The following is a 20,478-nucleotide window of genomic DNA, read 5'->3' as shown; positions in this document are numbered from 1 at the left end:
AAACCTGTGCACTCTGCTTCACTTGTTTTAATTTTGCTTCAGGTTGAAAAGCTAAAGTGAATGCTGTCCAATTGAATACTGTGCCTGTAAAACCCAGTCCTGACTTTAAATGGGCATTTTCTCTTACAGCACATCTAACTCAGTACCACGTATTCCTAACTATATGAACTGAGAGAAATGTGATTCTGTAGCCAGATCTAGCTTGCAGCTACATTCCAGAATACTTACCAGCTCCTTCAACCCACTGTCCAAAGGGCTCTAGGCTTCAAAAAGCATCCTTTTTATTACAAAAATTCTCATCAGCATTTCAGAACATTCCTACCAGGACTTCCCAGGCACTAATTTTGAGGGATAATTAAAATAAAATGATCATCAGGGAATAAACAACTGAATATCAGCATTGCACTTCATGAACTATCGACAGAAATGAGCTCTTCTGGAGGGCCCAAGAAGTCCTCTCGTTCCCATGAAGAATGCCTGAGTGAGCGCACCTGTGCTCCGTGAGAACGTTCACTGCAGATGGGTGATTGGCACAATACGCAAGGTACAAGGTTTTCATTTGTGGCATCAGATTTAAAAAGCAGCCGCCGACTCTCTGCTGAGCTTCAGGCAACCTGGAGACACACAACACAAGAGAAATAATTGTAAATTTTACAGAAGGAAGGAAAATTGCTAAGTAATGAACACAGAAAATTTGAGTGAGAAAGGCCTCTTTGTGTACCACCTCTATGAAAACCAAACATACAAACCCCAGAAAGTATCTGTTCACACCACGCATCTGGCGGGGAGAAGCACCCACCTTGACAGGTGCTCTGCTCTGCCGCAGTGGAGTAACCCGTCCTTCTCTCCAGCACCCAGACGCCAGGACCTGTGCACAGCAGAGCCACAAACCCACAAGTCCAGGCTTCTTGGGGCAGTGAGAAGAACAGATGTCATGAAGCCTTACATTTTTCATAAAACAACGAGAATTATAAAATATAGCTCTTTGGTTAGTAAGGCTTTCTACTGAAGAAGCATCAAGATAGGGACACGAAAAAGTACAAGAGCCCCTTTCCCTTCAGGTGAAGACTGGCCCCTGAGCACACCCGGAGACCCTCTCCTTCCCGACCCAAACTCTAAGGACAGCTGCCACGACTCTTTAGAAGGCGTAAACTCACAGGAACAAAAAGAAGAGAAGAAGGGTGATCAGAACCAACCCTGGAAGCTGAAAAGCAGATCATGAGTGGTCATGACTGGGCGGGCAAATCTGACTCCAAGACGGAGGCCGAGCCTCAGCAACCAGACCCTTGGACTGCGGGGCCACAAACAGCCGGGTGAAGGTCTGTGAGGCAGGAAGGCACCGTCTCTGCCCACTGTCAGGTCCCTGGCTGGGGGCACCAGCAGTGACTGGGAGCAGGGGTCCTTGCAGTGAAAACGGGGCATGAGAGGACACTGACCAACCCTCCCTGCACCCCAAGTCCCCTTTGCCCCACCCAGAACCTCGGAGCACTGACAGGAAGGATTATACCCTTCAGGCAAGGAAATCGGAAGAGCCTTCTCTTCTCCCTAGGGAGTATCACCCCAAAAGAGAAAAAAACGACCAAAAAATATACACGAGGAGGCCCCAACAAACAACAGCCAACAAGTCTCAACTCATGGTCAACACTTCCACTCAGTTGTTTTCATGCGCCAATCTGAATTATAAGACACAGAAGGATCACTAAACATCGAAAAAACACCTAACAGGAACAACAGATAACAAAAGGTGGAAGATATGAAGGAGAAAAAACACGATAGTTACTCTTCAAGGAGTAGAAAAATATTCAAAAGAATTGTAATTAATGCTGAAAGAAGTAACGGAAGACACAGTATCCATGAAAAAAGAAAGGCACGCTTTTAAAATAAGAACATTCAGGACACAAATAAAAGAGCTTTTGGAAATTAAAATGACGACAGCAAAACTGAAAAAGTCAACAGGAAATCTGGAAAATGCAGTTCTGAACTCTCTCAGATTAATAGGAAAGAAAGAGAAGATCAGAAGACCAGGGCAAGCAGTCCCACATCAGGAAAGAAGTTCCAGATACAGAAAACAAACAAAATAAACAGCAGTAAATCAAAGACATGATCACAAAACTCAGCAGACTGAACGATATGAGTCTCCATATGCAAAGTGCCCCAAGCGCCAAATGCAGAGAGATCCAAACCAAGACGCAAGGATTCTAGAAACAGACACCAAAAGCTTTGAGGGAGAAACACAAGTTTCAAATAAACAGCCTGACACTTGTCAATAACACTGAACCATGAAACTAGACCCATAAGATTCTAGCGCTGGAGATGTGCTTTGAAATCACATTTCTATGGAGTCAAGCAGTCCAAACAAGTAAGGAAATCACGGCCAGAGCTTTTCAGGGCTTCCCAGGGACAGTGCGTGGCAGCCCAGGGACAGAAGGTGACTCTCTGATGCCGAGATTCTGCAGCCACCAAGCCCTCCACTGACACACAGGGGGTGAATCTCACAACCTGAAATCACCCAGGTCAGTGCCCACTTCTACAAACGTGCACAAGGAACCCCAAATCCCCTCCAAATAAGCTCAAATGCCATGCCTTGCTTCTTAATAAGGACAGCCCAGGCAGAACCAGAACTGTGCCCTGTGCCTAAGCGAGTCTGTTCTCTCGAGTTAAATATCTGTACCTCACCCGGGCTGGCTAGTAATTGGACGGTTCAGAAAGACAGCTTTCAAACAAAATAAACTACATCCTCTAGTTTAAATTTATATTTTGATAATGACCTAAAACAAATCCTACTTCATTGTGAAAATGTTACAGTAATGGTCCAAACAGTGTTTATGAAAATAATTCATTTCTATCTTAAGGTAAGCTTCATAACTAACTTTTGAACAAAATCAATAAACAATGTTTATTTAACCAACATAGCAATTACATTAAATAATTATATTTTAAATATTTTCTTTGATAAGCTGAAGTCCCATCATATATAAGACAACTAACAGGAACTCAGCCTACTGGTATCTATGATACATTGAAAAGGAGTTTGCAACTAAAACACAACCCAAACATGCATGTTAACAAATGCTAGGGAAGCAGAGAAGCCTATGACAAGAAGTGATATCTATGTTCACCGGGTCTGAAAGGACAAGGAGGATCAAGGTAAAAGGAGAAGCAGAGAAAACGAATGCAAACAAGGCGAACAGTAGGGAGAGCTGGCTGACACAGTCTCAGCACCCCTGCCCGGGGGAGCTTTCTTTCTGAGCTAAGAACCCAGGAGGGGAAGGGGCAGGAGAGAAGTCTGAAGCCAGAAGACAGACAGGAGCCCATGTAGGGGGGACTCCTAGAGATTACTAAAACTTCAGACCTGGTCTTCTAAATCAGCTTTTTCTCCCACAAGATGTCCCGTGCAAACATCTCAAAGAACAGTTTGTAAAACACTGCTGCGAACAAATAAATAACCAGGTGCCACCCAAAGTTTCCGAGCACAGCATTGACCAAACGAGGAAGAGCCTGGGCTGGTGTAGAGACAGACGTGCAGGGGGCCAACTGGAGGCCAGGGCCCAGTTAGGAGGTCCATGCTGGAGGGAGGGAGGACAGGGCCGACCCAAGCCAGGGCGGGGCTGAGCAGAAAGGGCAGGGCAGGGGTAGGGCCAGAGACGGAACAACCAACTCAGGGCGGGAAAAGAAGAAGCTGTACAGAGACGTCCAGGGTTCCTAGAAAGAACAAACTGGTGAGCAGTGGTGTCTTTAACCAAGATAAGGACAGAGGAGAAAGGGGGTGACTAGGGGTGCAGAGAGAAGGGGACAACGACATGGATTCCTGGTGAGCTGAATTGAGGGGCTCGAGGAGATGAGCACAAAAAATATGGAGCAGACTGTTGGAAAAACAAATCGAGAGAGAGATCAGATCTGGAAAGGCTGATTTAAGAGGCAGGAGCCAAGAGTCAGCTGAGACACCTGGGCTGGTGGCGATTATGCCACAAAAATTACAAAGAGCAGAGGGCTCAGGACAGGGCTGTGAGGATCTGCAGCAGGTAAAACGGGCCAGAAGCAACCGACTGAGGAAAGGGAAGAGAGGCGGCTAAAAACGACAAGACGAGACTCCTGTAATCCCAGTCACTCTGTCTCCCCAAACTGCCACTTAGGATGCTTCCTTAGTCATCCCCAACACTGATTTCCTAAATACTTAGTCACTTTCGCTTTTTCTTTCTCGTCCCACGTGAAACTCTCCTGACTTTTCAGTTTATGACACAGCTACGGCCTCCTTCCAAGGAACTGATTAATGTCTGATGAGAGCAAGATTAAAAATACATTGTGTTGTTGTCTACCACTCCAAATACAGGCAATGATGGTCTTAACTAGCTGGTGGTTAAAAATAAGTCATGTTCCCTCCAGCTGTTTTAGAAGAAAGATAATTAAAATATTCACAGTAAAAAATAAAATCCAGAACAAGGAACTGAATGATCATGCCAATGCATTAGATCATTCATTAAATCCAGTAAAGCGTTCTGCGCTTCCACCCCGACTCCGTGGTTGCCCACCACCCGTTAGCTACCTCCAAAAGGAATACGGCAAAGGGCAGAGAGAGCAGAGAAGCAAGCACCATGTCATCACCGTCTGCAGAACAACTTCACCCAGATCAAGACAGGACTACGGAAAGTCATCCAGCCTACACATCCTTTAACATCACGTCGGAGGGCAAAGAGCAAAACCAGCTGAATATGATGCCTGCGACCTGGGAGGGGGAGGAAAAGGACCTTGATCTGGAGGCATACAGACCTGTTCTTCCAGAATGTCCGAAGTCAGCTGAGTTTCATTTATTACTAAATTACAAAAGGCCTACAGGAAAAGGCTCAAACACAATGGAGGGCTGCAGGAAGCAAGAAGAAGCATCTCCACCTGGAAAAACCCACCCCAGCTGCTGCCACCGTGACCACCCACCTGCTGACCTGTATTCAACCCTCGCGGTGCAGACTACCACCCCGACCCGGGTCCTACACTTAAGGAAACCAAGACATCCAGAGGCCTGGCCACACCTCTTCCCAAACAGTGGGTGGGGTGGGTGGAGCCACAAACCCCAGGGCCCACTGCCTGTCAGATATCCCCACTCAATGCACGCAAGCACCTCAAAGGGAACTCACTCCCTCATCCCCAAGCCTTTTCTCAGTCTTCATCTGTTAGTGACACTAATATTCTCTCAATCAATTTAACTCAACATCACAATTTTTTTAAAACCATCCTCAGAGTAGCGAAAATCATAAAAATAGCAGTTCCAACCATTTTTTGAAAAAAAAGTTCAAACAACAAACCTGCTTAGAAATTAAGTCTCTAGAAAAGTAAATTCTTTCTTAAGAGTAGTTCTTAAGATCTACTGACTTGATGATCTACTGACCATAGATTTATTCAACATTTACTACCTATTAGCATTATGGAAGTCAATAACTGGGAATACAAAGAATAAGACACAGTCTTGTCCTCCAAGAGCACCCATGAACCAGCACCACTATGGTCCAACCTTTGCTCCTAAAGGGTATGTCTCTGTCAACCTTCAAAAACAGAAACCACTTTAAGAGGCAAAGCATTTATTTGGGATTAAGGAATTGCAATTTGGGGAGCACAGACTCAGGCAGAAACCCAAATAGCGTCCCACTAGGGAATAAAAGTCAGGGGCTTTTAGAGGCAAAGAAGGGAGATTTACTACAAAGAATGTTAACTGCAGTTGGAGGCAGAGAGCTGGTCTTGGCTAAACACGGACTGACTAATGCCTATCTTCAGAAAGTGCACCAGCCTCAGTCTTTGTGATCAGCACGCCCATTGTCCTGCTGACTTCTCGAACCACTGCTGCTTGGCCCAGTAGGAAGGTTTGGACCAGTCCAAGGTTCAAGACAGCAAGGCAGTTCTCTGAAAGGCAGCTCCATCTTAAAATGGCTCCACTATGGTCAATTTTGACATTTCCTAACAGGCATCCACAGATGATGGCATTCTATAAACTCCATTGCCAGACGGCCAGGAAACATCATCTACTACGTGGCAGAAACAATCATAAGCCTGCATGAAGCTTTTCGATGAAAAGGTGTCCCAGGTATCACCGTGGGACACAAAGCAACAGCAGGGAAGCCATGAGACATTTTTATTCAAACAACTGGGTTGTACCTGATCATTTAACCTCAGATACACCTTGTTAGCCCTGAGCGTCACCAACAGGGCCAAGGCCACAGGAAGCACATGCAAAGGAGACAAGAAGAGGACAGGACCTGGAAAACAAGGATGGAGAGAAAGGAAAACCCCAGAACATTCCGTGACGAGTGGCAGGGTGGGTCGCAGCCACCCCAGCAACGACGACACACACGACACAAGCCCCTGAGAAGCGCACAGGCTGGGCTCCGGGGTGCAGCAAGGGGGCGCCGGCTGCCTCAAGAGCAAATCTGAGCCCCTCTACGCTCTGCCTGCCTGCACCTTGGCACCACACCTAACGAAGGGCTACAGAATAGAGGGTACTTCGCCATTTTTTTAAGAGGGGGTATTAGAAGAGCATCATGTCATTACCAAAATGAATAAATAGGAATAAAATTTGGTGCAATAACAAGGACATTCTGCAAAAGAACTTTTGAGATTTTTTTTTTTTAAAGTTTGGCGCCTGAGCGAACATCTGTTGCCAATTTTTTCTTCTTCTTCTTCTACTTCTCCCCAAATCCCCCCAGTACATAGTTGTACATATATTTTTTGGTCATGGGTCCTTCTAGTTGTGGCATGTGGGACACCGCCTCAGCATGGCCTGATGAGCAGTGCCATGTCCGCGCCAAGGAGGCCACGGGGCGGGCCCCTGAGATTTTATTTTCCACAGAACTTAACCGGCTTTTCATCATAAAATACAAGCACACTCCCCAACTTACAAGTGAGTTTTACCTGAAAAAACTGTCTTTTGGATTCCCAGAATTCATTTTCCCATAGAAACAGTTTTGTAAGCCACATTTCCATTCCCAGACCAGCCCAAAGAAAGTCTCTTTAAATCCTACTGTCATATATTCATTATTATTGATACTGATATGATAATGATAGTCATAAAACCATTATATTATAGGGATCGCTCTCTCATCTAAAAGAGTATTTCAAAACCATCTTGGTGAGCACTAGCCATCCCATCTCTGTCAGGGCTGACAGCGAGGCGGGGCCTGCTCCAGCAAGCATTAGCATGAAGAGGCAGTGCCCTGGGGAGAACCCGCAGGCCAAAGTGATGCTGAGAAGTAAAACCCTAAATCAGAGACTCTCCGGGAAAGGAGTCTTCGGAATCGGTGGTCTTTCACAGTGACTGGAGCTAGGATGTGGGTGATGGGGCCTGAGGGCTCTCAATTTAGACCACCAGTTGCTAGCTGTGTGCCCCTGGGAAAAGTCAATCAACCTCTCTGTGCCCAGACTTTCTCATCTTTAAAAACCTACTCATGGGGCCAGCCTGGGGGTGCAGCAGTTAAGTTGGCTGCTCTACTTTATGAAAGAATGCTGATCACGACACCGCCAAACTTAAAATCCACTGATGGTTTCTAACTACTCTTTCAAAGTTGTCTATAATCCTTTAAAAGGTCCCGAGGACATGGCGACCTTGCTCTGGCCCCTCGTACTACCCGACTCAGCTCCCTGGTTCACAGGCTCAGGCACAGCAAGCTCCCGCCTTGGGGCTCTCTCCTCCTGTGCTACCATAACAAACGCATTTGGTCTTTGCCCGTGCCTGGCACCAGGCTCCTAAAACCCTTGCAACTTCCTGAGTGACAGCGGTGCCTTCTGTTCCCCACAGTGAGTCCCTTCAACCACACAGAGTTTGGCTACTGAGGTGGCTCTTGGCAGCCCCTAGACAGCTTCAGGATGAAGGCTGGCTGCCAGAGGAACCAGCCACATGACTGGAGGGTTGGAACTTTCAGCCCCCACCTCCAGGGCGGGGAGAGGGGCCTGAAGGGAGCTGAGCACCAATGACCAGTGACTTAATCAATCGAGCCTACATAATGAGACCTCCACAAACCCCTAAAGGACGGGCTCAAGAGCTTCCAGGTGCTCACCAATGGAGGTGCTGGGAGGGTGGCACACCCCAAGAGGGCAGGGGAGCAACATCCCCCTCCCCCTCCCTCCCCCTAGGCAGCTCTTCCACAGCCTGTTCCTGAGTTACATCCTTTATAATAAACCAGCAAATGGAAGTAAAGCCACTTTCCTGAGTTCTGAGTCACTCTAGCAAATTACTGAAACTGGAGGGGAGCTGTGGGAACCCCTGGCTTTGTAGTCGGCTAGGCAGAAACGTGGGTAGCTGAGTAGCCCACTGTGGCCAGTGTCTGAAGTGGGGGCAGTGCTGTGGGACTGAGGCCTTGACCTGTGGGGTTTGGGTTGACTCCAGGCAGTCAGCGCGAGGGGACTGACTGCCGGACACCCACTAGTGTCGGAGACTCAAGAGTGGCTGCTGTGAGAAGAAACCTCCCCCCTCCCCTGTGCCTTCTTCATTAACTCCTCCTGGCCCTCAGGGCTTGGTGAGCTTCCCTGAATTCTGCCTGCAGCACCCGGTCTGCTTTCCTTCACAAGGTTTCCACAACGCCACTTGGTAACTGCTCACACGACTTTAATCATCTGTCTCCCTTGCCACACTACCAACTCCACCAGGGCAGGGTCATCCGTCTCCCACCAGCATCCGCCTTATCGGCACCCAGAACGGTGTCTGCACATAGGGGGCACTGTATAAATACGCAGAGAATGATGAGAAAGGCGGTGAGCATCCTGGGTATGTTTCTGAACGGACTGAAAAATCAATGAAGACAAACTAGTCACGTAGACAAGGGACGGAAATAAGTATGTATTAGTGCAGCAAATTGCATGAACATGTGTTAAGGGAGCCCACGGTCCGCTCTGTTTTGAATTGGGAGCACAGACAACTGCTACAGAAAACACGCTTCCAAGAAGCCCCCACACTGAGAGAAGGACCGTGATTTGAGAAAGAGGAAAAAGATTGGGTTCTCTGAATCCAGGGGGTTCCATTTCCAATTATAGCCAAGTCAGTCCTCTCAAACCGACTCTCCTGCAGATAACAAACAAACTTTAAACGAAACACAAATGACCACATGAAGGCACCGAGAGCCATCGGCAGTAGGAAGACCTGCAGGAGGGGCCGTCTCCTGTCTCCTCTGCTTCTAGGCAAATGGTGGCCAAGTCTGTCACATGGAACAACGAAACCCCAAGAGAAAACCTGATTTGATTCAACCTGAGCTGCTGGAGTTCGGGGGAGGAATCCAGGAATGAGAGAGAATGTGACCCTGAAGTGTCTCTGAATTCTGTCCAAACCTCTGAAAACTTTCAGAGTATTCTTGATAAAAAAAGAGAAGGGGAACTGTTGATAAGGAAAGCTAGTCTCAAACAGTGCACGCTGCCATGGAAAACCCAACACCTAACATCAATGCACCATAACCTTGAGGAATCTCGCCGAAATAATGTCCAAGTCACACGGAGTGCAGAGACGACAGAAGGACTGGAGCCTGACTAGATAGTTGACTTTAAGTCTGTTAGTTTACTCCCTGAATCTCAGTGCTTACATCTCTTCTGCGAGGACGGTAACACTTGCCCTGACTATCAGGGCTTATCAATATGAGGCTCAAAAGAGGTCTTACAAAACGTACTATACAAATATTATTTAGTCCACATTATCTACAGCCAGTAGGAAAGGTGAGGCAAACATCTACATCCATTTTGTGCCCAACAGCGCCAGCCTCTTACAAAGACCCCACGCTACTGGCAAACCATCACTCACCAAAAGGTGCACGACACAGTGATTCTCAAACAACTCTTTTGATGATCGTGTACGTAATGCCACTTTTTGCAAACCAGAAATGCTGCAAAAGGAAAATAATGTGAATTTCTGTTTGAAAGCCAGTATTTAATTACACTGGCATTCAGCTTTCCTGGGCAAATCTGCCATTGTCAAGTGCCTTGATGAGACCTCGAAGCCAAAGTTAAGGGAGCAAACCTCCTTTCAGCATGGCAAACTGGTACCAATTTAACTCACAGAGCTGGCGGCACAGAGGGCAGGCCGCCCCTCACCACTTCCAAGATTGAGAAAGACACAGGAAAAAGCTGGAAGGAACACCAGAGACCAACCAGAGTCCAAGAGACAAAAGTTTTCTGCCCTTCCGGTGGTTATAGAAATGAAGATAATTTAAAAATACAATGCGTCAGCTCCCTTTATCAAGTCCACCAGTAAATCCACTCCAATATCGCCTGAGGGACTAAAGCCTAAAAACTATTCGGGGGTACCATGATTAAGCCATCCAGCACCTGGCAGGCACTTAGCAAATATCCTTTAATGTCTGATGTTAGAGAACATAAAATGGTCACACAGAAAAAATCAGTCTGATGGCTGATGTGCGGAACATGCCCCCTCACCAAAACAATCACCGAAAAGTGACAAACCCAAGTCCCTAAGACGTCAGAAGAGCATGTCACATAGGTTGTGCTTCACTTGAGAGCATGCTGACAGCCAGGAACAATGCGCACTGGAGGACAATGCTGGGAAGACCCAGTCTCCTGGGGGTGCAGATCCACCTCCCTGTGCAGGACACGGCGGCAGGTGAGGAACGAAGCCACTGGCACCTCCGTGGTCCATCACTTGCCAGTCTCTCCTCCTCTGCAGGGTTCTTCATCCCCTACCTACCCCCTGCCCCCAACACCTTAACAATCACCACTCACATAAAGCCCTTCTCCTTTCTCTGAATAGTCAGCCAATCCCTCACTCAAAGATTTCTACTGTAAAAATTAGTCTACCAGCCTGGTAGCATGGTGGTTAAGTTCACGCACTCCACTTCAGTGGCCCAGGGTTTGTGGGTTGGGATCCCGGGCACAGACCTATATGCTGCTAATCAAGCCATGCTGTGGCAGCATCCCACATACACAATAGAGGAAGACTGGCACAGACGTTAGCTCAGGGACACTCTTCCTCACCAAAAAAAATTAGTCTAAAACACAGCTTTTACTATAAAAGTTGATAAACCCAAAAGAGTCAAAATAACCTAGTTTCCATCTTTAAAAATTATGAATTCTAAAATTACGTTAAACATCATCCTTTAAATACCAGTTAAATCAACATGAATTTTGCAAATTTTTAGTGTCTCACTTACTTGGTGCATTCTTCTAAAGACTGTACAAGCATTTGCTGGAAAGAACATATTTCTTCTAGATTTCCCATTAAATATGAAATGTTTGCTGAACTTAACCTAGAGTCAAGAAAAAGAGCAATAAAAATATGTCAACAATTTCACTTATATTCCTCTCGTCTCCCACCTCAATGCCCTATTAAAGTCTAACCTAATAAACTGCTTATGTCTAAGGCAAACTGTCCGCTGAGCTCTGCTCCCGTGTTTCACCCTCTGTTCTCTGAAAACAGAAGGGGACCACCAAAGGTGACGACTATTTCACAGTTAACACAATTTACCGTCTAACTTACTTCTCACTGGTCTGTAATGGCCGTAGATAGGTGGAAAGCACAGTCTGAAGTTCCTTAGAATATTCGTTTTCTGTATCCAAAATATTCTGTAGCACCTACAACAGATGAAGAAGAAGGATTATTTGCCATCAAGATTTATAAGCTTTGGAAAGATCATCACCACTGTTCACTTCACATTGTTGCTTCCATGCAACACTAACGTGTTTAACACCATCGCTCTCTGAGATTGTTAACAACTAAACCCACAGAACGAATTCTGACGACGACGCCACAACTGACTCCGTCTCACCGCCAAGCACATCTGACACGGGTATTCCAGAAGGAGGCTAGACGGAGCTCCACCATCAGACAAGCGATGCCACATCTCTTTAGATAAGGAGGAGGAACCAGGGGTCTCACAAGAGCCCGGAAGCACGGATGACTCTCTACAGCACTGTCTCAGAACTCAGAAAAAGGGCATCCTGCATATCCCACTCACAGCAAGTCCAGGAACAGGCAAAACTAACCTATGATGGGCAGAAATCAGAGGGGGCATGACAATGGGGAAAAGGACACGAGACAAATTTCTGAGGTGACAGACATGCTCTCTATCGCCATTTGGGTAGCTGTTACACAGAGATACACACTGAGCTGAACCCTTAAAATCTAGGCATTTTAACATATGTGAAGTATATTTCAACTAAAAAAACATGAAATTTACTCTTTAGATTGCATCTAGCAAATCTAAATCAATTTCTGGAGACTGTAGACCATCATTAAATGATAGTCTCAGATTACCCTACACACTACATTTATTAAAAATTAAAGGTCTACCAGTGTAAAACAACCTTTAAATAGTCACTACCTTATTTAAAGACAGAAGAATAATTATTAATCAACCTTAAAACTAAAATGTTTCCCAATACCCTACACATCAGTGTAACAAATTTAGCCAAAATCAGTTGGTAACTCCTAAAAACTGATAGCGAATATAAAGCGCCAAACAGCTGCATGACCCCTGAGCCTGTTCCCGTGAGTGAGGGCCAAGAGCAGGCTCCTCGAGGGCGGGCGGGCAGCGCCGCATGTGCAGGTGGAGCCGGGTGCAGTGAGGCGGAGCAGTAAGTACCAGTGCTCGCTGCCCTCACTCACGGAGCAGGGTGCTCCCCGCACAGTGTCTCTAATCCTCGCCAGAACTTCTCCTGTTACAGAGGAAAAGACTGAAGCTTAGAGGGGTTACATAACTATCCAAAATCAATCAGCTGGCGAGCAGCGGAGCCGGGACGCGAGCCCAGACCTCTCTGATGCTGCACCGCACCACACTGCTTCTCCAGCTGCCAAGCCAGGGGAGGAGTCAGGGTCCATGGGACCCGACACGAGGGAAGAAAGTGACAACCATTCCTCAGTGACCTGTTAGATCCAGCCAGAAAACCTTATTACGTGTATTTTCTGAGGACCTTCTACATGCACTAGGACGTGCTACTTGTCTTCTAAAACTAACAAATCACCCTAAATTAATCATACAAAAGAAATTACACAGAATAAAGATATCGAACGCATTCAGTTTTCTCCCCGATTTTTAATAATCAAAACGTATGTTTAAACTTTTAAAAGTAGTCATTAAGCTAAATTTAGATTTCAGCATTAATACACGCAACACAGATTATTCTTCTGTAACTACTGTTTTCTGTGTACTCTAAGGAGAGAGTACAGTCATTCGTAAGTAAATGCAAACCTGATTAAATAACTTACATACTACACTATTTAAGACGGAGAGAATCAGAGCTTCTTTCACTGTGACCCTGAACTCTGGTTTCGCTCCTGAATGGGTCTATTCACGGAAGACTGGTGGAGCGAGCCGGGGGAGGAGGGAGTTCATTCCTTTGTGGGGAAATCTGGGTGCCGATCCTACAATTCCAATGTCTTCCTTCGAAGAAATACTCATTGGACACAAATGCCAAAGGACTGGTGGACAGAGAACACAGTGTGACCCAGCCGCTGCCTCATCAGAGAAGTAGACTTCAGATCAGAACTTACCCTCCAAACATAACATGAAGTAAGCCGAGTACAACAGGTCCTTGCACTAAGCAAAAGTTACAAATAAAATCTGTCACAGATGTGTAAGACAAAAAGTCCTTTTCCAATGTTAAAATGAAAGTTAAGCTATATGACTTTGTCTTAATCACAAATGTTAGAAACTATTAGGAACACTGCTTAGAGCATGCGTGAAAACCTATACGCCTATTTTATAAAACAGAAAAACAGCTCCTATGTGATATAAGAGGAAAACAACTGAGAAAACATCACTAGTGCGAGAATGAGCAGAAGAATAAAATGACATTTCCTCAATCATAGTATCAAGCATATACGCAGATATGAAAGCTTCCTGTAAGAATGTACCAAAAACCATGCCAAAGCATTCTGTGCCAAAAAGCTACATTCATTCAGATGGTTAAGTTGGTTAATTTCAACAACTACTCTCAAACATTATCTTCAAATAAGTGCTAAAGACAAGTTCTATAATACTTCCATGCAAACAATCCAAGTCACACTTAACTTTTTCCACAAACACACGACCAAAACTTGGCTAACTGACTCATGCCGACACCGACCGACCGTCCACGCTGCCGGAGGCCACACAGCCCTCCCCCAGCTCAGCAGCACATCTGTGGGCTCCGGCCATCACCTTTCTTCCCTTCCTTAGCTGCGGCACGCTCTGGCTGCTGCAGGACCCCATGAGACCTCACAGCCCGCTGCCACCACTCCATCCCACGAAGCCCGGGACCAGAGAGCGCGTGCAGCTTCCACGGAAAGAGCAGCCTTTACTCCACAGCCCTGAAGAGCACCCGGGCTCAGCCCGGCCAGCCAGCGAGAGCTCCCCCTGAGGCGTGAGGCGTGGAGCGCCAAGTCCAGGCAGACAATGGTGTCACACAGGAGGAGGACATCAGGCAAGCCACACAGACAATCCCTGAACTGTCAGCCGTTACAGCAAAGGAAAACAAAGAAGGCTGACTTCATTACCTCGCAGACACAGAGCTCTCTCTGCCGCCCCAGCAGTAAGGGTGCTCAGGAGGGCTGAGCTCCCGAGTCACAGCCCCACTGCAAATTTTAGTAGGCACCATATATTTTATTTTCCAGTCACTGATAGTCCTTTAGAAATAAATAACTGATTTGCATATCAGAGAAGAAACAGAAAACATGAAGTAATTTTTTAAAGATTTGATCCAGATAAAAGATTATCATCATAAACTAAAACCAAAACCCAAAAACATAATCCTGGTTCGTAAGCACAAGAGGAAAAACTAAAGAATGGCACAACTGTTCTAACCCTCTCCCACCCACCTAACCAGGCCCTGCCCGCACCCCACAAAAACACGCAATCAATTCACGTTCCCTTTCAACCCAGTCTATTTAAGCGGCATTCAGTCAGTCCTTAAATTTTCAAAAAGTAAATGACAAGATAGGACATGAACCACTAATAAACTGCCAGCCTCTAGGGAAAGGAGAGGAGGGAAGGGCAGGACGGAGCTGCTGGAGGAAGCAACTCCTACAGCCCTTCCGGGCTCCACAAATCCAGAGGCCGTAAGGGCACAGAGGAGGGACCCCACTGCCCCCACCACTGGCAATTACTGGTCTCTGTGTCTTCTTACTACTTAGCAACAGTAACTCTCAAAAAGAGTTTGGAGGGGCCATATAAAACGTTTCTGTTTTACGTTACTACGCCTTTTGTAAGAATTCATGTTATTACCGCATTTCTAAACTGGGGATTCACAAGGTCTTGGGATGTATTTCTTCCCAGTGGGAAAGGTTTACTATACAACAGTCACAGCAAAAGCTGCAGGTCTACTCTGGGGTGTCACCGCAGGAGTCTGGGCCTGGCAAACAGACTGACTTGCATGACCGCACCGTGACGTGTGAGGAGCCAGCCACGGGAGCCCGGCAGACCAGGGCGCAAATCCTGGCTCTGCCACGTCCTACTTGGGATGCACAAGTCTATGGGTCTCTCTCCTTTGTTTTTTTTTGTTGTTAAGAAAAAGGGATTTTACGAGGTTGTGACAGACACTCAAAAGTGTCAGCTCCCTGACTTAAGGTAGGAGGGAACCTCACAAACCACCTAGGACAGCCTTCCAACCCAAACTTGGAATCCTTTTTGGGGCTACTTCTTACATGATTCTATTAGTCAGGAAGTAACTATTTCATAAGACGGCCTTCTCCACGATTAACCAGCTCAGTTTCTCCTCCCTTCATTCACCAAATGCTTAGCTCCTCCCTGTGCCTGGCTCCTGCTACTACCTGAAACCTTCATCTGGATCTTCGGCGATACAAAACAAGGCAATTAGATAAAAACGCTGGGAGCAGAATTTGTCAAAGATGTCAGCAGGCCCCTCACTGTTGCCATGAAATGTGGGTGGGACAGAAGAAAGGGGGAGTACAGCTGTCTAAAAGAGGCCCAGGGAACAAACGCTGCACACCCCTCTATAAGGCCCGGGGCGCACGAGATAAGGGACCCTATCCAGACAGGCCCCGGGCAGACAGCGGATGTCAGAGGATTGAAAAGCAATCTTGGTTAAGGTGGAGAGAAGCAAAGGGAAAGTGAAAAATAAACAAAAAGCAGCAAACCAGGGCTTGGGGTTAGTGCTGTTCCACGCAAACCTGAGATGTTGGCTCGTCAGTCTCAGGTTCCCCTCGGCCCAGCAGGCGAGGTTCCAGGAAACTCAAGGAGCCAAGGGGAGGCACAGGCACACTACTTCCCTGGAGCACAGGAAAGGTCCACGAAGACTGCCACAGCACTTTATGGAAGACGCACATCGACTTTGTACAATTACTAAAACTAGTGATTGTTACCTACTATATCATTCTATTTGCAGTGTTTCAAAGGCAAAAGCTACCCTTCTTTTCATGATCTTAGGCATGAGTGGGAGCAAACAGTTCTCTATTTACTGTCCCATAAACAAAGGGTACTGACGTAATGCACTCGGTAAAAGTCAAAGTAGTGTTCAACCAGCCTGGAAAACAGAACCAGGGTGCCACTGAACACGAAAGGCCCTAAGGACCTGTGTCTCCCAGGTCAACACAGCTAAGAAAGCCCGCTCTCCCACGACTGAAGAAACAACTCCTCCCCAGCAAAGGTGGCTCAAGACCACTGCCTAGGGGCGGGCCTCCAGCTTCTGCCACAGGAGCAATGTCTGTCACCCTCCTGTGCGTGCAGTTAAGTTCTCCCACTGTCCAAACCCACCAAGCTCGGACATGTCACAAACACATTTCCTTTAATTAGATGATCCTGTCACCGTGGACTGCACACAGCCCTCCCAGGAATGCTCAAAGGGGTGCCTGTTTGCAACAGCATGGTATGGTGGCCTCACTGATGCCCAAGGCCCCAAATGCTTCTACTCTTCCTAATAACCATGAAAACCTCTTAGGGGCCAAGCACTTCGCCAGGCTCCTTAAAGCCAAGTGCTAATCCTCTTAACAAGACCACAAGGCCAAGTCCAGCACGATCAGCCTCATTTTACAACGAAGTGACTGTGCAGGCAGCCAGGGGCCTTCCACCAGGCCAGCCCACCAACAGGTACGTAAACATGACACAGAAAGTCTAACCCCCCATCACCTAAAGCAAGGGCACCCCTCATCATTCACTGACCTAAGACCGAAAACAGACTGATTTCAAACAGTTTTCACATTCGAAAACAAAGGTAACAGTGGTGGCTGGCTTCATCACAAACACTAATCAACCTTTTTTTTTTAAGGAAGATTAGTCCTGAACTAACTGCTGCCAATCCTCCTCTTTTTGCTGAGGAAGGTTGGCCCTGAGCTAACATCCATGCCTATCTTCCTCTGCTTTATATGTGGGATGCCTGCCACAGCATGGCTTGCCAAGTGGCACGTAGGTCTGCACCCGGGATCCAAACCAGCAAACCCTGGGCCACCGAAGTAGAATGTGTGAACTTAACCACTGCACCACCAGGCTGGCCCCTAATCATCTCTTTATTTAAAGTATCCTGGATGTTTTCTTCCACTGTCACTCTCCAAGACTGAGGCTTCCATGCCCCTACTGTGCTCTCGGATGTCCTTCCATCTCTAACACAGTCTGGACTTCAGTGCCAAAGAAATCCTCCAAAATCACTATTACTTTCATTATCTAGCAATAAAATTCTGTCACTCAAAAGAAATCATTCTCTGGTACATTTCCTTCTATTTTCTATGACAACATTTTTACATAATTAGATCATATTACTTATAGAATTTTATATTCTACTTATAGCATTAACATGAAAACATATATTTCTGACATTATTTTTTAAAGCTTCATGTACCTCTTTAATAATTATAAATGGATGTACCACTGGTTACATAACCATTCTTGAACTGCTACATATTCAGGTTGCTTGCAATTTATTACTATAAGAAATAATCCTATGAAAACATCTTTCCACAAACATCTTTAAATATATTTCAGGGAATTTCTCTGGAGTGGATTTCAAGAATTAGAATTACTAGAATAAAGGGCTTGAGAATTTTCAAAATCTTATATAGACTTGCCATATTGCTTCTGAGATAGCTTACGTGAGTTTACATTTCTACCATTATTAGAACTAAAGATTGTCTCTCTTTAAATCTCTGCTCACTGGATACATAAAATACTGCTATCAAATTTTTATGGTTAGCTTAACTATTTTGTCAGAGTGCAGCAGACTGAATGTGTCCTCCCAAAATGCTTCTGTTGACGTCTAAATCCCCAATACGATGGTATCTGGAGGTGGGCCTCTGAGCAGTAATTAGGTCATGAGGGTGGAGCCCCCTCCTGAATGGGATTAGTGCCCCAATAAGGGGATGAAGAGACCAGAGTTCCCTCTCTCCACCATGTGAGGACGTGACAGAAGGTGGCCCTCTGTAAACAGGAAGACGGACTTCATGGAGAACCCAACCATGCTGGCACCCTGACTTCAGACTTCTAGCCTCCAGAATTTTGAAAAATAAACATTAACTGTTTAATCCAACCAGTCTATGGTATTCTGTTTTAGCAGCCTGAACTGATTAAGACACAGCGCTCAGTTTTTCCCATTTTACATTGCACACATCCCTTCCTATTTATCTATTCACCTTAACATGTTTGTCTTAATGAGCTCTTCAAACATTAAGGATAATCTTGTGTTGTTATAACTTGCAAATAACGTTCCAATTAACTTGTAATTTGGTTTCTATTTTTTGAAGGCAAAGAATTTATTAAACTCTTACGTGGCCTAATAGATTTTGGTATTTTCCTTTATATTTTCATTCATTGCTTTTAAGTTCTAAACAGCCTCCCCCCCATGCATCAACCCAGCACATAAAGATCCACTGGTGAAGAACGGAAGCCTAACTGTTTCAGCACAGCCTTGGAGCAATCTTTGGCTGCCCTGAGTATGAATACTAGGAAGCCAGACCTAAAAAGATGAAAAGAATTGAAAAAAAAAAAAAAGAACAGTGTCCATCAGTGACTGTGGGGGACAAACTGCAGCTACTCACAGCAAGCCACTAAACAAAAAAAGCACAGCAACGACAACATCCTGGAGGAGGGAGTGTCCAGAACCGGAGGTGCTAAAATGTATCTTCTAAAATGTCCGATTTTCTTTCCTTTTTTTTGGTAAGGAAGATTGGCCCTGAGCTAATATCCATGCCAGTCTTCCCCTATTTTGTATGTGGGACACCACCACAGCATGGCTTGATGAACAGTGTACAGGTCTGCACCCAGGATCTAAAGTGGTGAATCTCCAGCCACCAAAGTGGAGTGTGAAAACTTAACCACTATGCGTCCAATTTTCAATGAAAAATTACAAAATAAGTAAAAATCCAAGAACACGTGACCCATGCACAAAAAAAAAAGGTGCTCAGTGGACAGTGTCTGTGAGGGGGCCCAGATGTTGGGCTTAGCAGATAAAGGCTTCAAAGCAGCTAGTACAAGCACATTCGAAGACGGACTTCCCATTTGCTGGTTCTGCACCTAAGGAGCTTAGGAGTCATCATTCTACCCTAACAAGAAGTAAAAAGCTGAACTGACTTAAAAAATCAACAACTCTTCCTGGATCCGTAAGGGAGAGGGGACAGAAGGCAAACCACTGTGTCTAGGACTGGGGAAACCGACAGGCAAATACCAGGAGTCGCACCTCCCAGAGCAGAGACCCAGGAGCAGAAACCACCCTGGGCCCAGCGTGAGGCAGGAAACCTGGACAGCGACTGACAGACAGCTGGAGGCACAGCGTAGACAAGTCTGAGAGTTAAAACTCTGGGGCACCTAGTCACAACACTGGGAAATTGACCTCCAGGAGCTTGAGCAGGTTCCCACAGTAGACATCAGAGAAAAACGTCCTTGGGCTTCCAGCAGAAGGAAGGAATGGAACCATTCTGAAATACGCCAGTGCACCCTGTTCTTCTTAACAAGGCCTGCCCTCGGGGGAAGCTGGTTCACCAGAGCCTGACCTGGTAAGGTTTCTTCAGAGCCTAACTGACCTGGGGAAGGAAAATTCCCAACTCCAGACCACTCTAGCCATCTTCTCCCACCTCAGTGGGGATAAGGAAACCTGAGAAGCACTCATGGAGTTCAGAGTCGAGAAGCAGAGGCTCCCTAAAAGACTGAGACCTGATCACAGGACCACAGAACGTGCCCCCTGCCCCCACACCTATCCACTTTACTAAAGGCCTACTGACAGCTGTTCCTCTTATCCAGCACATCACGTCCAGCTATCAAGAAAAAATTACAAAGCATACCAAAAGGCAAAAAACACAACTTGAAGAGACAGAGCAAACATCAGAAGCAGACACGGCAGCGATGTTCAAATTATCAGACTGGGAATTTAAAACACTACAATTAGTATGCTAAGGGCTCTAATGGATAAAGTAGACAACATGCAAGAAAGATGGGCAATGTAATCAGAGAGACAGAAATCCTAAGAAAGAATCAAAAGAAATGCTAGAGATAAAAAAACACTGTAACAAAAATGAAGAATGTCTTTGATGGGCTTCGTAGTGGAGCAGACACAGCTGAGGAAAGAATCACAAAGCTATAGGATATA

At 46.0% G+C, this 20,478-nt stretch overlaps 1 protein-coding gene across 15 annotated transcripts in view; it reads right to left on the bottom strand.

Moving 5' to 3' along the window:
- The window catches only part of ARHGEF7 (Rho guanine nucleotide exchange factor 7), a 155,699-nt gene that overhangs the window by 39,661 nt on the left and 95,560 nt on the right, over positions 1-20,478 (bottom strand). For 14 of the 15 annotated variants that reach the window (XM_070579285.1, XM_070579288.1, XM_070579280.1 and 11 more), the window contains 3 exons: positions 11,453-11,547; positions 11,127-11,222; positions 492-614 (listed from right to left, as the gene is read on the bottom strand). In XM_070579285.1, the coding sequence (XP_070435386.1) occupies positions 492-614; positions 11,127-11,222; positions 11,453-11,547 (314 nt within the window). Of the gene's footprint in view, positions 1-491; positions 615-11,126; positions 11,223-11,452; positions 11,548-14,114; positions 14,351-20,478 lie in introns of those variants that run through there. The other variant, XM_070579289.1, reaches the window with a different exon arrangement.

The sequence above is a fragment of the Equus przewalskii genome, chromosome 16 (genome assembly GCF_037783145.1).
Source record: "Equus przewalskii isolate Varuska chromosome 16, EquPr2, whole genome shotgun sequence".
Classification (NCBI taxonomy): domain Eukaryota; kingdom Metazoa; phylum Chordata; class Mammalia; order Perissodactyla; family Equidae; genus Equus; species Equus przewalskii.
The sequence above is the reverse complement of the archived record's forward strand: the minus strand, read 5'-3'. Positions and strand labels throughout refer to the sequence as shown.